The 21,005-nt window shown below is 47.1% G+C and overlaps 1 protein-coding gene across 2 annotated transcripts; it reads right to left on the reverse strand.

Annotated features, from left to right (window-relative positions):
- Positions 1-567: 567 nt before the first annotated feature.
- On the reverse strand, positions 568-19,796 carry LOC144949298 (arrestin domain-containing protein 2-like). Of its 2 annotated transcripts, none has more exons than XM_078879247.1 (7): positions 18,242-19,796; positions 13,467-13,551; positions 12,276-12,423; positions 8,724-8,826; positions 7,437-7,907; positions 6,324-6,520; positions 568-4,763 (listed from the first exon to the last, which is right to left on the reverse strand). In XM_078879247.1, exons 1-7 carry the CDS (start codon positions 18,558-18,560, stop codon positions 4,704-4,706), a joined length of 1,383 nt encoding a protein of 460 aa, XP_078735373.1. In that variant the 5' UTR covers positions 18,561-19,796; the 3' UTR covers positions 568-4,703. The 2 variants fall into 2 exon arrangements, with proteins under 2 accessions (XP_078735373.1, XP_078735372.1); XM_078879246.1 differs by having other exon boundaries at positions 13,467-13,554.
- Between the last annotated feature and the right edge of the window lie 1,209 nt (positions 19,797-21,005).

A 21,005-nucleotide genomic window follows, 5' to 3' on the forward strand; every position in this document is an offset into this window, starting at 1 on the left:
GACCTGCTGTGATGTGTCAACATAACCATTGGGGAAATAAAGGCGGCCGGGCGTGGTGTTTGCCACCCACCCCGTCGTGTGCCGTGTCGGCCTTCATAGGTGCTCGCTAACAGCATTTGAAACCAGTCTGTTCAGGTTATAGGAGGAATTTCTGTATAAAAACACACGACCCTGGCAACCCAAGTTCTATTCCCAGCCATGCCAACATCGCTGGCGAGTGACACATGAACCGGTCCTTCCGTCTCCCCCGAGGTTGACTCCCCGTCTTAAAGGAGTACAGTATTTTGTGGGGGTGCGAAAGCATCAGCACTGAAAATAATAACACTGGTCAACAAAAAAAACATTTTTTTCTGGCCTGGACTTTTGCAGCTGTTTTAGACTAATTTCAGGGTGCTGATTCCAAATCTGATCTCAGATTTGCTCTATCACATCTCATTTTATGCTATCGGCATACCCCATTTCATTGATTTTACCCGAAATTAACTCTGTCACTTATGATTGCAAGTTGTTGCGAGTCAGTGACTGCTTTAGTGTTAAAATATGGTGCTGTATTTTTAGCATAGTGTGTTTATAATATCATTTTATGTAGATATCCACATTAATTTAATATTTTTCTTCTGCAGTTTTTATTGAAATTGCAATATTTGATATCTCAAAAACCTGATGTGATAGACAAAAGCTGATGCCAGATTTGGAATCAGCACCCCAAAATTACCTTAAAAGCGTTGGAATACCTTATGCCAGAAAACGTGTGTTGACCAGTGTAATAATAGAATGCGACCGAGGCTTTGGCATTGGTCGTGACACACAATCTCTTCGTGCCCAGCACTGAATAAGTGCTCGCTAACAACACTCAACAGCCTCTATGTGGGCGGAGGGAATCTTCAACTGCACGGTGGTCAGTGCTCAACTTACAATCAAAAGGTCGCGTGTTCAAATCCCAGTCTCGGGTTGAATCAGCTCATCAACCCTTGGGTGGTTGATTAAATAGTATACCACTTTGTGGCAAATACGAGAATACTCCACTTTTTAGTGAATGGAATGCTTTCTAAACTGCTTATAGACGCTCAACATCATTGTTCAAAACCTAACAGTGGCTTTCAGTTATACATTTCTTCAGATTTGAATAGAAAATGAAAACTGCACTATTTTTGGGATATATTTAGAATTGACCACAAATTGCTTTGTTCTCTCATGAGCTTCGCGCGCGTACACACGCACACAGACACAGGCTGTTATCGTGAAATACCGGCGTGGAATTCCACAAACTGGAGCACGGACTACCAACACATGGTGTGGAACACAGACAGCAATCCAGCGGATTCCAAGCCAGCTTAAAAAAACAAGGTTATAACATTACAGTATTGCATATGTTGTTAGCTTATATATTATTACTTTTATACAAGATATGTTTTCATAGTACTTTAACGACGTTAGAAATGGTAATGAAACAAGAACATAATTAATGTGCACGGAGCAGTAAAACACGATTCAGAATGAGATGCGCGTACAAGAAAAAGTTAAAACAAAACTTTCATCACAGAAATCAGCACAATAGAGCGACGGCTGCATTGCTATAGGTCACTCCATCACACCGACCGTGCTGATTAGGAGTGCATTTTTAGAACTAAAGTAAATGTTGGAAAACGTTAACGAGTAGGTTGGGAATTGCTCGTGAGGGCAAGGTAACCTTAGCAGAAGTTTGGAATAGAACGTGGAAATTAAAGTGATGCAGATGTGATCAGGAATAGGAGGTGCGAGCGGAAGGACAAACTAAACACCAAAAGCAATTATTAAAAAACTGAGTTTTCAATCCAGAATGAGTTTTCGATCTAGACACGTGGTGCAGGTTGGAGGAGAGAATCGTCACCCAAGACGGGCAATGACATGACACCCACGGGGGCTGGTGACCAACAGGGAAGACCTATCGTGGGAAGGTCGTGGTAATGTGATCGTAAGAGCCGCCGTGAAAGGATGCACGCGTGCATGTCAACTCCAGCCCTCCGTGGGATCTGGCAGAAGGCAGATTTGAGCGAAGGAAGATTGAGATGAGATGACGTGGCAGGTAATTGGCTACAAAAGGACCCCTCTCGACCATGGACATAAACAAAATGAACCTGACATTAGTACGTACGCACGCCCCCATTCTGAAAATGTTTCCAACGACCGCTTTCGTGAACAACGGCGTGTAGTGACAAAAAAAAAATCACCGCTTCCACCGTACAGTTATGCAGTTTGCTTATCTTTGGAAGCAATACCGGGTTTGTATTTTTTAAACGTGTATGGTGTGTTAAAACGAGAGTACGTTCTTTAACTGTACAGTTTTAAAGCCACGCTCATAGCTTATAGTAGTGCAAATACAAAAATATAAAGCTAAGGTATAGTTAAGGCCAGTAATATTTGTACACACCTTCGTTTCAATCAAAACAAGGGGGGCATTTTTTGGCAAATAGCAGCGGAACATTGAAAAAAAAACACACCTGTGAAACAATCTAAGCTCGCAGTTTGCGTTTACAAAGGAAAGTGCAAATTTAGGTGGAAGTTTATTACCGAAAAGAAAACAACTATAAGACGGTGCTACGTGTGCTACAATCATTCGATAAACCTGAGATAGATTGCAAAAATACGTCGCGTCTATAAATGGGAGGATCACAATGTGCCTGAATTTATAAACCCCCTGTTACACTCCCGTTTATATTTTACAAACTGGTTTCATGCTTTCAAGAAGCGTTCCTCACAATTCTTTATGCTTATTGGAGATTATGCGGCAAGCAATTCTTTCATGTTTGTAGTGAAATTTAATTAAAACACGAGCCACCTTTTCATGTGGAAATGTGACTGTGAAGAAATGTTCTTGCTAAGGGAGGTTAAAATTTGCAAATCATCGTTTTTGCGTTTCACCACCTAACACTGTTACATCACCACCTCCCTGCAGCATTACTTTAGTATCGTCTGCCTATGCGGCTAGACTTTGTTTCCTAAACCGTTATGGATCACAACTCCCATCTATGAAATCAATCACCGTTAAGACACTCTTCATTTAGAACCATTTTCTGTTACTATCAATGCAGGTGCATTACAATGTTATTATTGCAACACCACAAAAAATTCAGTGCAATTATGCCAATGTAAAAAAAGAGTATATGTTTTAAAACATGGCACTACACTTTTTAACACGTAGGCTTTCACGACCAATATCATCCATAATAACAAAAAAAACCTGTATTATGGATGGAACGACACTGCGCGACCATCTGCAAGTCATGACCAGCAAATGACAACCGACCCAACACTCGTGATGTCACCAGGACTTGCTGGAACGCTATTGGCTGCATAGAGCCAGCCATTAGTTGACTGGCTGGCAATGTCTTGCCATGCATTGTCACCTAGGGATTATTATAATTGATTTTAGGATGCACTTAAATGGCCATATCAAACCACCGAAACCAGCACCAATGAAATTCCAGAGCTCGAATACAAAAAGCCACCGGTTAAATTTCTCAGCAGTCACATACGAATGCTTGTTACCTTCAATTGGTTGAGACTGGCACACGGCGGGGCACTATTTAGAGAGCGGGAAAGTAGCTCTGTATGGTGTTGGGCTAGGAGGAGCCCATTAAAGCGTTTCCCAGTGAATTAGTTCCAGAGCGTCCGCTTACAGTGCCGTTACGATACGACGCGAGCCTCATAAAGCAGCAAAGTGGGTGATAAAAAAAACAACTCAATGTAACAAAAAACGTTCGTTCTGCCATCTTCGAGACAACCTCCGCTCACAAATTTCAACAGCCGTGGCGGCTTTAAATTGCAGTCTCTGCTCCACACGCACCAGGACTTCTTCGAGGCCGCTCAAACATTCAAGGCTCCTGTTCGCAAAACCATTCCGTGGCTTTTAAGGCGAGCCGCACCAGTTTCAAAGGCTCATGGAGCCATCGGCAAGAGGAAACACCCGGGAAAAACAAAAGCTAACGGCGGACGAGAGGCCTTTTCTGAAAAGCCTTTCTCTCTCGAAGCAGCTTGTTGGCATCTGGGCTGGTGTTGGCCATCTCTTGGTTTTATGCTGCTCAAAAAAGGGTCCTCCACAAAGTGTTCTTGAGGTCTTCCTACACCACGGGGAGAACGTCCTCCTGTCTTTATCACAGCGAGGAACCTCACCAGGGATTTTAATTCTTCCAAAATGTATCCGCCCTTAAGAAGTCGCCCCTTTACGTGTTCCTGCGCCGAACTTTGGTGTCGTATCCGAAAGGCTCAAAAAACTGTGCGACGACGCGAGTCTTTTTGTGCCCATTTCACGCATTTTTTCGTTGCTTGCATGCATGCAATCCGCACTGCCACTTGTCGAAATAACTTCATCCGCAGGGCAGAAGAGACGTTAAAACTACGGCAAGAATTTCAACATCATCAGGCACGGCCAGCGACTGCATTTGATGCGCAAGTTTTCACATCGGAGTCGGCCGCCCCCAAAAGGCTTCTTCTGCAGCAGGCGTCCGATAACGAGGCGGTGGCACATTTTTCCGGGGAGGCAAAGAGGTCTCTCCCCTGTTTGCGAAAACTCCGGCGGTTCGTTCTCCTGGAAGCGTCGTCCAGCCGGTCGCGAAACAACCACGGGGACCTCCGGCGTACGGTCAACAACACTTCCCCTGTGCTCATCGAGTGGAGTGGCAGGTGTTGATTTTTATTTCTTCTTCTCAGCGTCGGCTTCCATTTCAGTGGTTTTGCCTGTGTGAAGATTTTGTGAAGCCGCTGATGACTGGGTGTGGATCTTCCTGCGGAGACAAAAGCAAATGGTGATATAGTTTTAGAAAATGTTACACTTAATTAGGTATTTGCGAATGTTTGTATGTGTACGACTATAAGTCCTTTAGTCAATCAACTCCCGAACGAAGGCTCCGCCTACGACATGCCGGTCGTGGGGGGGGGGGCAGAGGGTGGTTGATTAACCGTACTTCACCACGCTTGTCAGTGCAGGTTTATGAAGGAGGAGGGGGCACAGGACAAGTTTAATTTATTGCGCGCCGCTGATGTTAAACCGTGGCTAGAAATCGAGCACCACGCAGCGTTTGTTTGACGTGACATTTAAATTATTTTGCTGCTATACATTACCACGTGATAAGCCACTTCGATGAGCTATATATAATTTGTGCCCAGTTTGCATCTGAAAAATAAGCTAATAGCTCAATGGGCTTTACCTGGTATGATAAAAATCGTTTAGTTTTATTTGTAAATATTTTCTTTTAAGCGATTTGTTTACCTTTTCTATACTTTGCACTCCTATCGTGTTTTGTATTGTTTGTTGTTGTAACGTTCTGACCCGCCTCATATCGGACATCTGTGAAAAACAAAGAGCTTTGCGGCTCACCAGATTCCTCCAGTACGAATCCATACGGGGACTCCTCCACTTACGAACGAGTTAGGTTCCAGCAGAGGTCGCAAACGGGTTTTGATTCCTTTCCGTACCCGTACCCTGCCGCACCAGGGTCGCAAATGGGTACCCGTACCCGGCCGGGTACAGGTACCCGTTCCCTACCTGTACCCTACCCGAAATGAGTGACAAACGGTTACTCACCAGTGACTCACGGCCTACCCGTACCCAGCCGCACCAGGGTCGCAAACGGCTACCCGTACCCGTACCCGGCTGGGTACGGGTAGCCGGGTATCGGGTACCCGATTGCGACCTCTGAGTTCCAGAGGTCGATTTGTTTGCGAGTACAACTGTACTCCTGTCGATTCCAAACATGTTGTACGGCATTTACACTAAAAACGGGGAATAGCTTTAAAGTTGTATAATCTCCTGTAGATAGAGGACACTGGTTCTTCATGTTCTGCAGATGCTACTGGTTCTTCATGTGGCATCGACATGACACACAGACAGGTTTGTTCGCACCTCTGAAACTTCGCAAGTAGACGAGTCCCTGCGTTCCAATTCTGACATTAAATACCTTGGAGTATCTTCTTGGTTCTTTCGGTAAAGTCACGTAGAAGGAAAATAATAAAATAATAAAAATAAAACATAATAAAATAATTCTCACGACGTTTCGGCCACAACGCAAGCAGCCGTCCTCAGGTGAAGAACAGGGCTGTCGGAAGGGGAGGGATTCCACGTAACTATACGCTGCCAAGCTTGGTGGTGTTCATTCAGACTGTCTTTCCGACAGCCCTGTTCTTCACCTGAGGACGGCTGCTTGCGTTGTGGCCGAAACGTCGTGAGAATTGTATTTTATTATGTTTTATTTGTATTATTTTATTATTTCCCTTCTACGTAACTTTACCGAAAGAACCAAGAAGATGAATCCCTGCAGTCACGAAAGCTTTAAATCGAAATTTACCTTGGAGTACACGGGCGGAGGACAGAGGCTGTACTCCTGCAGGAAGGCCTGGGTCCGCGCCGTGAACAGCCGATTCCGGCGGGAAGGCCGTCCCGAGGGCCGATGCCCCGCCCCCATCTCAGGGCCCGCCACCTGGGCAGGCACCACCCCCTGGCCCTCTGAGGTCGCCGACACCACTTCGTCGTAGCTGGGAGGAGCTGCGAACACGATTGAAAGGAGAGAGACGCACGGGTGAACGCGCCGCTCTCCGCAAGCAATCCGAAAATCGCGTCGCGGTCGTACACGTTTAAAAAAAAAATAATAATAATCTGGAGGTGTTACCGTTCCGGATTGAAATAAATCGACCGCAAAAACAACGGGCCACGTTCAAATTGAATCCGCACGTCTTACGGAATACCCATCCACACCGCGACATCCACGAGTGGACGAAAAAATAGATTCTAGAAATCACGGCGTGCGATTGCGGGATCACCGACCAGACCATCGACCAATACCCGCCATTCGCCACGAAGTGACGGTGACGTCACCATTATGCCTCTACCAGGCCAGGTGCACTTCAGGGCCACGTGCAGTGTCGAAGACCATCGACCACACAGTCGCAAACCAACGCGAACTCCCGACAATTCACCGGGACATTCACTCAATCATCTGAAGCTAAGTCAATCATCTAAGGCATCGGAAGCTAGTTCCTGTCGAACTAATCTGGACAGACTTAAAAAGTGCAATTCGTTCAAACAGAGATGAGAAGCCAACTAAATCTGGACACACAATATTGAAAAGTAATCAGAGAGCTGTATAGCTCTCTTTCATAAGCGACCTGGACACGTTTTTAAATGTGGGTGGGAAATCCACACAACCACGGAGAGACACATGCAAACTCCTAACAAATATACAGCAGGCATCAAGATCGGGGACTGAACCCATGACCTCCTGTATACCAGGTGAGGCAATTAACATCTTGGCCAACCGTGGCACCTACGAGACGAGGAAGACCTAGACGCGAATCCGGCGCACAACACACACACACGCACACACACACACACGCACGCACACACGCACACCCACACGCACACACGCACACACACACACACGCACACGCGCACACAAGCACACCTTCGGGTTCGTCGATCATCGCCGGCGCCACGGCTGCCACGCGGGCCCCGGCATAGCCGAGCGGCGGCACGGTCCCCACGACGACGGGCAGCGTGACCGTGAGCGCGCTGGCGCCGCGTACCTCTGCCCACACGGACAGCGAGTACTCGACGCTCAGCACGGCGCAGTTCTGGATAGAGGGCGACACGGGCGGGATGCGCACGCACGGGTGCGGGAAATCCTTCCTCTGACGTGCTGGCACCATGCCCAGGCTGTCGCGCAGAGACCCGTGCCACAACAGCCCGTCGTTCGCCGCGTCCAAGTTGTTGTTGTTGTTGCCGCCGTTGTGGTCGGTCGCGGTGGCGACGAGTTGGCGCACCGTCCGCGAGTGGCCCTTTGCGCGGAAGGTCTGGGTTTGGTAGAGGGCGGCGTGCGTCTGCGCCGCACGAGGGCAACCATTCTCCACCTCCACGTGGATGTCGATCGTTTCGCCTGTGGCAGAGAGACGGCGAGAGACGGTCAGTCTCCCGCGGCACATCCAAGGGGGTGCCGCTGCTGCTGTCTATTCTGCTGCCGATATCGATTCTGCTGCCCATTAAGCAGAGGTCGCAAACGGGTTTTGATTGCTTACCCGTACCTGGCCACACCAGGGTCGCAAACGGGTACCCGTACCCGGCCATACCCGTACCCTACCCATACCCGGCCGGGTACGGGTAGCCGGGTATCGGGTAGGGTACGGGTATCGGGTACCCGGTTGCAACCTCTGCCATTAAGGTCGTGCAAGCAGAGTCTACGGGATGGTGGCCTAGTGCATCTTAAAATACCACGCAAGCCGGATAATAAATAAGTAACTGAACGAATCAATATAACCGGATTATGTTAATTTTAAACTACCAAATATCTCGTTCCTTTCCGCACCCCCCCCCACTCCCTACCATCCGATCAAGAGTGACCACGAGGCTAAATGAACTCCATCTTTCTCACGGAGGCCCCATCATCTGGAACTCTCTTCCCACCATCCGTGCTGTTGTTGACTCCGTCCCTGTTCAAACTTAAGGCTCAAGACATTCCCTTTTTTACGCCCGTCTATGACCGTCCCTTTCTCTGTAAAGCAAACACGGCCACGGTTTTTCTCCGTACGGCCGAACTTCGAGGTCTCATTTCAACATTATATATAGAACCATCGTACTGTATTGCAATGCGGATTTAATCGCCACTATCTGCCAAATACTGACAAGTGGCTCTTGTAGGGCACTGTCTGCCAGCGAGCAGCCTCTGGCTGGAACAGTCACAAGTCGCGCCTCTCACCGGGACAGAAGCCTTTGCGGTTGATCCTGGCGGCAATGGAGACAGAGCCAGACATGCAGAACCAGCACTTGACCGTCTCTTCTTTACTCTCGCGAACAGGCGACTGCGGAGACACAGCGGAGAAGGTCCAGGGTTAAAAGGAAGGTACAGACAACTTTACAGGCATGCTACATTTCGTCCAAGCAAGTCGCTGACAAATGTGCTTTTGAAGAAATGGGAACTGCAGAACAGGCAAATATTTTTGCGATGGAAAAAATATGAAAATGCGTTTTATTTGTTTGTTGTGCAGTGATTGGCGAGTGGGTCGAGATCATAAAGTCACTATGCTTGAGTATAATTGGTTTTAATCACGGGCAGATGAAACACCGAATCGAACCCAGGGGTTTGCGGTGGCAAGCTCGGCGCGTCTCTGACCACAGTATCACTGCAGCTGTTAGCTACCCGGCCACCCCAGAAGAATTTCTTACTCAAGCAATGTTTAACTGCCAGCATCAGCGGGAAGCTCACTTTCACCGCAATACCTAATTACCCTGCGTTGTTTGCAGAACACCGAGGAGGGCTCAATCGGTGTTGGGGTTATTTTTTTATGGAAACTTCAAGACGAAAATACTCTCTGGAGGTAGCGTGTAAACATGAAGCCCCACTACTCCCACGAGACTTGGCGAGTGGAAAATGTTTCGCGACGCGGGAAGTCGAAAAGCCTCTCGCGTTGCCGTTCCATTATGTTTCTGGGGGTGGGAATCGCTTGGGTTGCAGGCACGGCGGTTTTATCAGAGCGAGCGATAACATTTTGCGTGCAGCTTTCTTTTTTTTTCTTTACTTAAAACAAGATAAAAATACAATTGGAAATAAAACACCAATCCTATGAATGTTTTGGTCGTAACGTTTTAGGAATTATTAGTTGTACAGTAACACAGTTTGGTTTAGACTTTGACTTAAATTAATCTGTGTGGTACTATGGTTAAGAATGCTCGACAATAATTAGCTCGTAAGTTCAAATCCCGGTTACAGGTCACGTGTACATCACGGTCGCCATACATCACCATCCTCACTTCTCTGGAGTCGACAAACCGACGACAAACCGAGTTTTACTTTACTGGAAGTCAACAGTGATTGCTCTATACTTAAAGTGGCTACTTTTATGGGAATCTACAATTCCTACCATTTGCAAAGGACAACAAAAACAGATAATAAGGGGAGATGATGTGAATTATTATTTCAAGACATTGTGGCGCATCGATTTAAATGAATTTTTAGGCTCGCAACAAAGCATCGGACCACACGTATGAGAATTTATCATTTGTATTCATATGTAAAAGGTTAACTTAATCCCTGCAGGAACTCCGAGTGCTACATTCACCACAAATTAAAGAAAAATAACTCAACTCAATTATTGAATACAAATCCTGGGCCCCAATCATAACGATTCATTGAATCGTTAGGTAATGGGCACGCACGGACGGAGGGGATTTCTGCGACATGTCGACACGTGTTACAGATACAGACTCGCGCGCACACGCACGTAAATAGAACGGCTAAGACATTTACTGCACTCTCGACTAAGTATTATTTAATTTTCGTACGAAAACTTGGCACGAAGACCACAGTGATGTTTGGGTCAAAGTTCTCAGTCTCGTTTTGGCCGACGCCTCTCGTTCCTTTGCAATTTTTCCAGCTGCGATTCCAGTTGGACTCGCACAAAAGCCGGCGGGCGCTTTCTAGAATTCGAACTCTGAACGCAGAACAGATAGAATTTGTAAACACAAGAGACGATAACATCTGTGCCGTACTCGTGGGGTTGTCTGGCCCCATGACCTTTAGATCCCGATCCCCTCCCCCCCGCCTCATCAGAATGTAACCGTGGGACAAAGGCAACGATCGCCCACATTTAGCATTGCAGAACAAGTGTGGTTAGCGAGCGCCTATTAAGGCCAGAAAGACTTTACTGGGTTATATGTTTAACCACGCATGTATGTATAAATGTTGAACGTCTTTTGCACTGTACGTAGCCAACCGTGCTAATCGGAGGTGTGGGTGAAGGACAACGAACTAAACACAACAAGCAGTTCTAAAGAAATTCGTTTTCAATCTAGAGGATTTCCAAATGCATAGGTCCAGTGGCTTCCTAACACTGGAAAGGAATAGCATTCGAGATATATATTATTGGTTCTTTCGGTAAAGTCACGTAGAAGGGAAATAATAAAATAATATAAGTATAAAACAATAAAAAGCATTCGAGACAGTTGCAGAGATCGACTCAGTCCACCATCATCATCCCTCCAGAGTCAATAACAGTGATTTTTCCCTTTGGGATGGACTGGTCCTGCCATAGAAATGCGGAGTTTCCATCACCGACTCAGCACCGCCAATAGAGAGAAGACACTTTGATACAACGAATTATGCGACTGACCCCCTGCGACCTAGGTTCGATTTCTGACCACGTATGTTGAACTTCGCACCGTACGTGGCCAACCATGCCAATCGGAGGTGTGGTCCTCCTTTAGGTCGACGCAGCCTAATACGAATGCCTGCCGTGGTAGCGGTGTGTCTACAGCGATAACGGGGAGACAAAAGCGGTCGGGCGTGCATATGGTTGGACAGGGTCAGGAGAGTGCGAGGTTGAGGTCTGACCGAAGAGCAGTTAATGTGGATTTTAAAAAAACCATGACAACCCTTTGTCAATGAATTGCTGACCAAAGTCCTCTCAACATCATGTCGGTGGTTGTGGCGGTTGCTTGACCATTTCTCCCTCGCTGGTCACAGCACGTTGGCAAAGGGGATATTCAGGACCGGTTCAGATATCCCTCGGTGTCGCCAGGCACTGCGCTCCACCACGAATGTTTTATCCCGGAGCATTGAATGGAGAGACCGAGTCGGGAGAGTGAGAGAGATGTCAGGCCATGTAGACAGAGTGCGAGAGACATGCAATGCCGATAAGGTAGAGGAACGTGGGTGTTGGACGGGACAGACAGGGTTCAAGTGGCAGACACAGAATAAACAGGGAGAAGGGGGTTGTGTTGCCACCAAGGGTGAAACTAAATTATTTTATTTTACCAGGTAAGGCCCACTGAGCTCTTTAGCTCTTTTTCAGAAGCGACCTGGACACAGATAATAGTTAAATGAAGTGGCTTATCAGATGAAAACTGTAAACAAGCCAAAGACTCTAAATGCACGTTTCTAAAATATGGAGCCAAAAAACCGGAGGACCCGGACGAAAATCCACGTAACCACGGGGAGAGACAGGCAAACGCCAAATATACCGGCATCGTCAGGGTCGGGATCAAACCCACAACCTCCTGCATACCAGGCGAGGTAGTAAACATCTCTCCACCGTGGCTCCCCTTTTTGGCGACAAAACGCCTCCCTCCCCCCTTTGGCGATTTCTGAGACTCCCTTGAATCCGAGAGCCCCACTTACACCACTTCTCATCCCCACCTCTCCCGGGAGAGGGAAGTCGTCAAGACACAGAGTTAGAGGTGGAGCACAGGGTAGAGAGGAGCCGGACGGACTGAGGAGAGTGCACGGGGAGACTGTGCGAGACCCCTCACTCACCAGCAGCGCGACCGTGTTCACGTCCACGTTCTCCAGCACGGTGAACTCCATCCGGGTCTTCTGCACGGGCAACCACGGACGCTGCAGCTTCGACTCCACCCAGTAGCGCACGCTGCCATACTTCCCCTCAAAGGATGTGGGCAGGGGCCTGGGGGCGGACAAGGCGAAAGTCCGGTACCGTTAGCTTTAGCGTGCGGGCGAGAGCTCGTGGTGGAGGGCAGGACAAATCGACGAAGCGCACAGAGTTAAGATCTTCTTCTTGGTTCTTTCGGTAAAGTCACGTAGAAGGGAAATAATAAAATTTAAAAAAATTAAACATAATAAAAATTTATTTTATTTTTATTTTATTATTTCCCTTCTACGTGACTTTACCGAAAGAACCAAGAAGATGAATCCCTGCAGTCACGAAAGCTTTAAATCGAAATTTAGAGTTAAGATCACTTCGCTTTATCGTTATCAGCATCGGAACCTTTAGTTATGGGTCCCCACCATGTGAATGTGGAATTTTCACCACTGCAAAGCTGCCCAATAAACGAGCCCCCAATGCTCATTTGTTTCGAGAGACGCTTTAACTTAATGTTACATTGGTTATAGTAGATAAATTAAATTATTGATTATTGTTGTTATGAACAGGTGGGGTCCTCCACATGGACCCCCCCCCCCCCATCATTCATAATCATTTTGACCTTTCTTTATGGAAAGTAAAGCTAATAAAGAAATCAACGCAGCAGCTAATATAACGAGGCAAAAAAAGGCTGTGTGCGTGTCCCGCGCGTGACATCACTCCACATGAGCCCCCCCCCCCTCATTAATAATCATGAGCTGAACAATTTTTCTATTGAATATTTAAGATTTACTGCCATATACACCCGTCCTTGGACGGGCAAACAAGCTAGTTATTTATAAACAGCATTGACGCCTGATCTGGGAAAGGCATGAAGACAATGAAAACTCGGCCGTCATGGAAAGTAAATACCAATAAACTGAAAATGTTAATTTGCTCACGAGTACAAAAGTGCATTGTATATTTTTGCCCAAAGTGGCCATTCAAGCAAGTATCCCACTTTGTCAGAAATCAACAGTAGTTTTTTTTATTCTCTTTTGGAGCCGAGTACCAGACTCAAGCTTTCTCGCGATTGATGGGAAATGCCATCGCGAGGGTTTTGACTCTCACTCACGGTGCAAACTCACTCGAGCGGAAGGAGGAAGGAGAAGGGAAAATAGTGTTTTCCAATGGGCAGCACCGTGATATCCTCCACGCTGTCTCTTTCGCAACCTGCTGCCACCATCAGATACAACAACAAGCCGCACCGTCAGCTCGCGCCGCAAGGGAAATCCCGCACAGCTAGACAACCTCACAGTTAACATTTCAAATCATTATGTACGCTCAATTTCTTTCGTACCGTACGTAGCTAATCGGAGGTGCGGGGGAAGGACAAACTAAACACAAAAAGCAGTTAGAAAGAAATTAGTTTTCAATATACATTTCAAAGTGCATAGCCCGAGTGCCTTCCTGATATTGGAAGGAAGAGCGTTCCAGACAGCCACAGAAGCACACCTGAAAGCGCACGATGCCGTGACCGTCTTTATTCGATATTTTATCTCGAATCCTCTGCTGCTGCTGCTGCTGCAAGGATGACTGGAGTTCGCGTGATGGTAATGCTCTTTGACGAGATCAGCAAGGTATTGTGTGATACATCTGTGGCAAGCGCTTTTGTGTGTAACGAGTGAACACATATGCAGCCTCTTTTCCCACTCACTGCTGAGCGAGTGCCTCCTCAAGTCGTTACGTATCGTGGTAGTTGTTTAGACCGCGCTTAAACCACTCCTTCCTTACCAGCCACATTCTACTCTTCCAAGCCATTCCAAGTGCTGCTTCGCCCATTTCTGACAAAAAATTATTCCCAGCATAAAACGTATGTTTTTTCGTAGCAAATGCAATGATCCATTATTGTTTTCTGGGTTGGGCCTTGTAGTGGTTTTATTGATAATGGCCTAGCACCATCCACATGTGCCCGGGTCCCCAAAAGCCAGAAGTTCCTCCGACGGAAGTTGCTTTGTCAAAGTCCAGCTTAATGATCGTACAGTAACAGTGGTTCGTCTCGTCAATCAAAAATCCACGCGAGTCCACGCAACAGACCTTAGCACGGTTGGCTACATACGGTACGAAAAAATTCAACATACATACAGATCTTCTCACGACATAAGCACTCCGAGCCCAAAAGGAGGGATTTGTGAGCCAAAGAACATTTGCACGTCAGCTTTTTTGAAGGGTTTTTTTCGTGAATTTATGGGAACACGACACCAGGTTTTCAGTATCAGCAGCTTTATGCTGTGTCCTGGCAGAGCATGTTCCAAAATTGTTTTTAAATTAAATTAGTAAATATCTCATTTATCATGCAAATCCTGAATCTCAAAGCTCCTTAAAGGAAGGTCCCTGTACAGTATCTTGGATGTTTGACCCTTTCCATTTTTTGTCAAAGTACTGCACAGATCTTAAGTCAGCATCAGATGAGGATGGGTCAGTTTAAAAATACTGTCCTGACAACATAAACAGACAAAGATTCCCACGTATAGCCTCACCAGACTGTTGGGGCAAGTGCTATTAACGAGCACCTATGAATGCCAGCACTGTGGCACACGAGGGGGTGGATGGCCAGCACCACGCCCGACCGCCTTTGTCTCCCCAGTGACGATGTTTACACACCGCACCAGGTACTCATTTGAGGCCGAGTCGACCTAGGGGTGGCCCAGGACCGGTTCAGATAATCGTCACTGGTGTTGGCCGTGAGCAGGAATCGAACTCGGGTCGCCAGGTTCGTAGTGCAGTGTAGCACTAACCGCTACACTACCGCTTCACTGACAACATAACTGCATAATCTAAATAAGTCCCCTACAAACACCAAACAGAGGGCAACGATGCAGAATTGAAACTCACCTACAAGATTCTGTGTTTATAAAGGACAGTGCGTTGTCTAGCAGGGCAATAAAATGTTAGAATTTTTGGCAGACGCACTGCCATGACCTTTACTCGCACGGGAAGGGATTTTTTTTCCTCCTAAGTGAGTCAAGCACTGTGAGAAAAAAAACACATAAACCACACAAAAACACAGTACACTCTGCAAATCCACATTGCAGAGGAATACAGGAAAAGAAAGGTACTGTAAACGATTGCACCGCTAGCTTCTATAAACTGGATTTGAGATTGCAGGTTGAGAGAGCATTTTGCATGTTTGGAATTTTAAAAAAGAGCCTCCTACAGTGCAGTCAGTGAGTGCATGCTAACCCTTGCACCGCCACTATCTTTCAGCATAGCATCGCAGTCAAGAAAGATGTATCATCTAACTTGCTTCCTGAAAAGTTTAGTTTCTGAACCAGTCAGAGTTTCCCTCTTCACCAAATGCTTCTGGATAATATTGATGCCTAAAGAGCAATTAGGTTGATAGAATTCCATGTTATTTACACTTTTGTCCATTTAACATATATTTTTGCAGTTGATTTAGTCATGAACACTTCCAAATTAAGTAATGCTATTAAACTTAATTATACTACCACAGCAGCACAGACCATCTTATGAGTTGTATGGGCCAGAAACATGCTAATCCAAGCTTACTTTCTGAAGTGAGATCATAAAAACAATACGATTTATATATATTTTTTTAAAGACCGATTTGGCACGCACAAAAACGCTAACCGGTTTTTTTTTACAATATAAAAGGGATCCATTTGCTCGGGAGGCAGTCCAAATTGAAAACTCAAACAAACAACGTCGGTGGGGGCATTCTCGAAGCTTGATATGTATTTATATTTAAAACCACGAACAAGCTGACAAAACAATACACAGATAAGTTCATGATTTGCAGCAATCCATGGCAGCATGTCATGCTCCTCCTGCCAAGCGTCAAACTGGTTTGAGCCGGCTGTATATTTTGAAAGCTAATCTTTTTAAACAATTGCCAAGAAGTCTGTTGTAAAATAGGAAGAGAAAAAAAATCAGTCCGTGTAAACAGGGCAGTTAATGAAATCGAGTTGGTAAATTAATAACTTCAAGTCGTGAGGACTGCGTTACACAAGTGCTTGGCTGTATAGATGTATTTCATTAACTACATGTACGCTAAATTTCTATTTAAAGCTTTCGTGACTGCAGGGATTCATCTTCTTGGTTCTGTCTACTCGACAGACCTGCTCTCCACCTGAGGACGGCTGCTTGCGTTGTGGCCGAAACGTCGTGAGAATTATTTTATTATGTTTTATTTTTATTATTTCATTATTTCCATTCTACGTGACTTTACCGAAAGAACCAAGAAGATACATACATGTACGCTCATCATCGTTATCCCTCCAGGGTAGATAAAATACATTCCCGTGCGTAGGCAGTCAGAAATGATTGCTTTATAAGCATCTAACGATGCACCGATTCTCGAAGAATAAAAATCGAAGCTTACACTCACGATGCATGCATATGTAAGCATACGTGTGATAACCAATTATTTTACAACGTAAGCAAGTTATAATTACACGCACACATTTAGGCGGATAAGACAAACGAGAAATACACACAAGGTGAAACAATTGTGACAAGATTCTCGAATCACATCGTGACCCCCTTGGAGGGGGGGGGAAATCTTCAGATTATCATCCACGATCTACTGCTGGATGAATGCCTCGGGCAAGCCAGCACCATCAATCAGATCCACGTGAAGCTCAGCCCCTTGTCTCTACAGTCGGCGTCTTCGTTATCATTATCAGTCTCCACCATCTGCAAGCCCACCCCCCTTCCAGCGAAGCGTCCTGCCTAAAGGCCAACTTCCTTTCCATAGCAATGCGTCTTTAACTCGGGGTTTGTTTTTCGAATACATGCTGCTCTAAACAGTCGCATTGCACGAATAACCTGCGTCATCGACACGACTAAAGCAAAATACGGAAACCGCTGTTGTGAGCAGAGTCAGACGTAGATATATCGGTGGTGGGAGCAATCATGTTGGCATATTGAGAGCTTTTCCCACGTCACGGGAATTCCACATTGGCTCAGTAACACCAATGGGCATGTGTTCCTCTTTGCTATCTCTCGAAAGCATGCAGCTTCTGCAGCTCTGAGCGGGAATCGAACTGGAGTCGTCGGGTTTCATAGCGCAACGCGTGGACCGCGTTCCTCACCACACTAATAACAACAACCACCACCACTCGCCAGCAAGCGGCGGTGGTGGTGGCATCACCACGACCGCCTGTACCACCAGGCCAAGTTGCCCCTCACTTTTGGAGTTCCACAGGGTCAGACTCCCAGCACCAAGATAACCCACGGTGGGGGGGGGGGTAGACGTACCGACCACCACCAAATCACCCCACCACCACCAAATCACCCCACCAACATCACCACATCCCACAAAGCCCCACACACCCCCACAACCACCTCACCCAGCCCAACCAACTCACCCCCAATCAGCTGGCACCCCCTACCCGTACAGAGTGGACGTACCAACCACCACCACAACCAAATCACCCCACCAACATCACCACATCCCACCAAGCCCCACACAACCACCCCAGCCCGACCACTCACCCCCAATCAGCTGGCACCCCTGTCCGTACAGAGTGGACGTGTGGACCGACCACCACCACCAAATCACCCCACCAACCTCACCACATCCCACCAACATCACCACATCTCACCAACATCACCAACATCACCACATCCCACCAACATCACCAAATCACCCCACCAACCTCACCACATCCCACCAACATCACCACATCCCACCAACATCACCAACATCCCACCAACATCACCAACATCCCACCAACATCACCAACATCCCACCAACATCATCAACATCCCACCAACATCACCAACATCCCACCAACATCACCAAAATCCCACCAACATCACCAACATCCCACCAAGCCCCACACTCTCTCCCCACACACCCCCACAACCACCAACCACCCAACCAACCAGCCCAACTCACCCCCAATCAGCTGGCACCCCTGTCTGTACAGCTCCCGCTCCTCGCCGTAGGTGTGTGCGTGAGCCGTGCTCGACCCTCCGCCGGCGCTCCGCGTCTCGCTCCATCTCGCCCGCGCTCGTCCGCGGGCAGACGCCGAGAGGCGGCGGACACGAACAGGGGCGCCCGTCACGACCACGCGGACACGGCCACGGATTTCGTGGCCCGCACGCACCGCGTGAGGCCCTCCGTGAGGCCCCCTGGGCCCACGGACACCGGCCGGTGACTCCGACTCGTCGAGGAGAACGCGGACGCGAATGCGCCCGGGTAGTCCAAGCACCATGGTTGCGAGTCGGTGGAGAACTGATGGATGAATGAAATGTGACGGATAAATTTCGTGGGAATTCTGCCAGCTAATACCTCCTCCCCGTTGTTTGGCACGAGTGTCTTTGTCACGGTTCGTGGTATCGTCCGTGATCTGTCGTGTTAAACGCGATGGTTCCTGTCGTTTATAGCGAGGCCGCTCATGACATTCGCCAAAATTGGGATTGGCTGGAGGTCTTCGTCCAAATCATCATCCTGCTGGTGCTGCTGGTCGCGATGAGGGACCTCGGTAAAATCTCACAGAGCTCAACGTTCACGGATAACTCGAGATGATAACTGCGGATGATAACTGTGGAGGATAACTCACTCTGGATAACCCTGGATGGTAACTAACTCTGGATGATAACTGTGGAGGATAACTCGCTCTGGATGATAACCCTGGATGGTAACTGTGGATGATAGCTCGAGAAGATAACTGTGGATAACTGTGGATGATAACTAACTGTGGATGATAACTCGGGATGATAACTCGAGATGATAACTGTGGATAACTGTGGAGGATAACTCGAGATAACTGGATTAATCGCGATAAAAATAATAACAGCTATGCTACGAGCTGTACAGTGCTTTAGGTTAATAGTTAATAATAGTTAATGATAGTTATTAATAGTTAATAATAGTTAATGACGACTAAAAACGACGTTGGTTCGACTCCCAATTAACTGCGAATCAAAGCAAGTTTCAAATATCAAAAGCGACCTGCGAATACGTTTTTATGTGATAAGACACACTTTTATCTCATCATCATCGTCATTATTATCAATAACGGTACTAATGCTAAGTTCGACTGTTATTAAAAACGTACAAAAACTGTATTTGGTGTTTTTAAAGCTCCGTTTTAAATAACTAATCTCGCGCCTCGCCCTTTAAAAACAAAACCTCAAACAGTCGTCAAACTTAATTAACTTCCCAGCGAACGTAGCAATGTAAGCGCTAATCGATCGAACTTTTAATTGTATAACATTTTAATTTACATTTCGCGTTGATGTTAACAATGAGGAGGGGGTGGAGGGTGGATGAGGAGGTTACGCGCTCTGGAGGTGAAATTAAAACGTTAAAAAATAATTTCAAATAAGCGACTAACAAAATTATAAACAAATAGGGGGAGGGGGTTGAAATTAAAAGCCGCACGTTGAATCGCGGATCTTAGAACTAAAGAAGAAGACCGCCGCCGATGATGATGATGAGAAGCTGCGTGGTTGATGCTCGCTTTAGACTCTTTTATAAAGGAGCGGCGAGCTCGTAAACACGCTCACTGCGCATGCGCGAAGAGCGGGGAGTGGGGGGGGACTCGAGGGTGGGAGCTGAGGGAGGTGTGGGGGGTGGGGGCGATCGTTGTTCAACTCACGAATGTGAGTGGTGGACATTGTGGGATTGTCACTCATTGGTGGACATTGTGGGATTATCACTGGTGGACATTGTGGGATTGTCACTGGTGGACAATGTGGGATTGTGACTCATTGGTGGACATTGTGGGATTGTGACTCATTGGTGGACATTGTGGGATTGTGACTCACTGGTGGACATTGTGGGATTGTCACTAATTGGTGGACTTTGTGGGATTGTCACTCATTGGTGGACAACGTGGGATTGTCACTCACTGGTGGACAATGTGGGATTGTGACTCATTGGTGGATATTTGTCACTCACTGGTGGACATTGTGGGATTGTCACTCACCGGTGGACACCACCTGTGCGCGACTCTATTACGTGGTACAATTAAACCCGAAAGGCGTCATGTTAAAAGCACTTCCAGGTGAGCGTGTGGAGCGCGGCATATCACGTGGGTTCAGTCCCGATACGGGGTGCAACGGGCTGGAGCACGTGTTTGAACGAGGGGGGTTGGTGAACTGACTGCAGGAAGACGATCAGGTTCTGTGTTTGCCCAGGAGATTAAATAATTGGTGAGCCTCATTCGGGCCGCCAATTCATCCAGCGTCGCAGCATTAGGCACTGCGAGTGGCGATAATTAGCGGGAGGAACTGCACGGATTGAGATTTTTAGTTGTTCGGAGTCCGCCTACGAGAGGAGGAGGGGGGAGATGGGGTGAAGGAAGGGTGCAAACGTTACATCCGAGCCCCCCACGGAAGCCAATAAACTACTTGAGCCGTCGCACACTCGTGTCGGGAACAAGTCCGAACGGTCCGACAATTGCGTGCGAATTATTTAATCGCGGCTCGAGAAGGGGTGGTCTGTGATTGCTCTGCACTGCAATCGTTCCGGGAAGAGCTCCATTGCGGCGAGGTGGCTTAATTATAGTGGAGTGCTGCACAATTGTGCCGTGAAAGTCACGCGCAGTCGAGCCAAGAATCAAAATTGTGCACCGTTAGTGATGATGACGAGTGCCATCTACTGGAGTGCAGTGGTATTCTCAGGATTATGCAACGGCACTTCGCCCCCTCCT

Source organism: Lampetra fluviatilis, chromosome 53, assembly GCF_964198595.1.
Source record: "Lampetra fluviatilis chromosome 53, kcLamFluv1.1, whole genome shotgun sequence".
NCBI classification, from domain to species: domain Eukaryota; kingdom Metazoa; phylum Chordata; class Hyperoartia; order Petromyzontiformes; family Petromyzontidae; genus Lampetra; species Lampetra fluviatilis.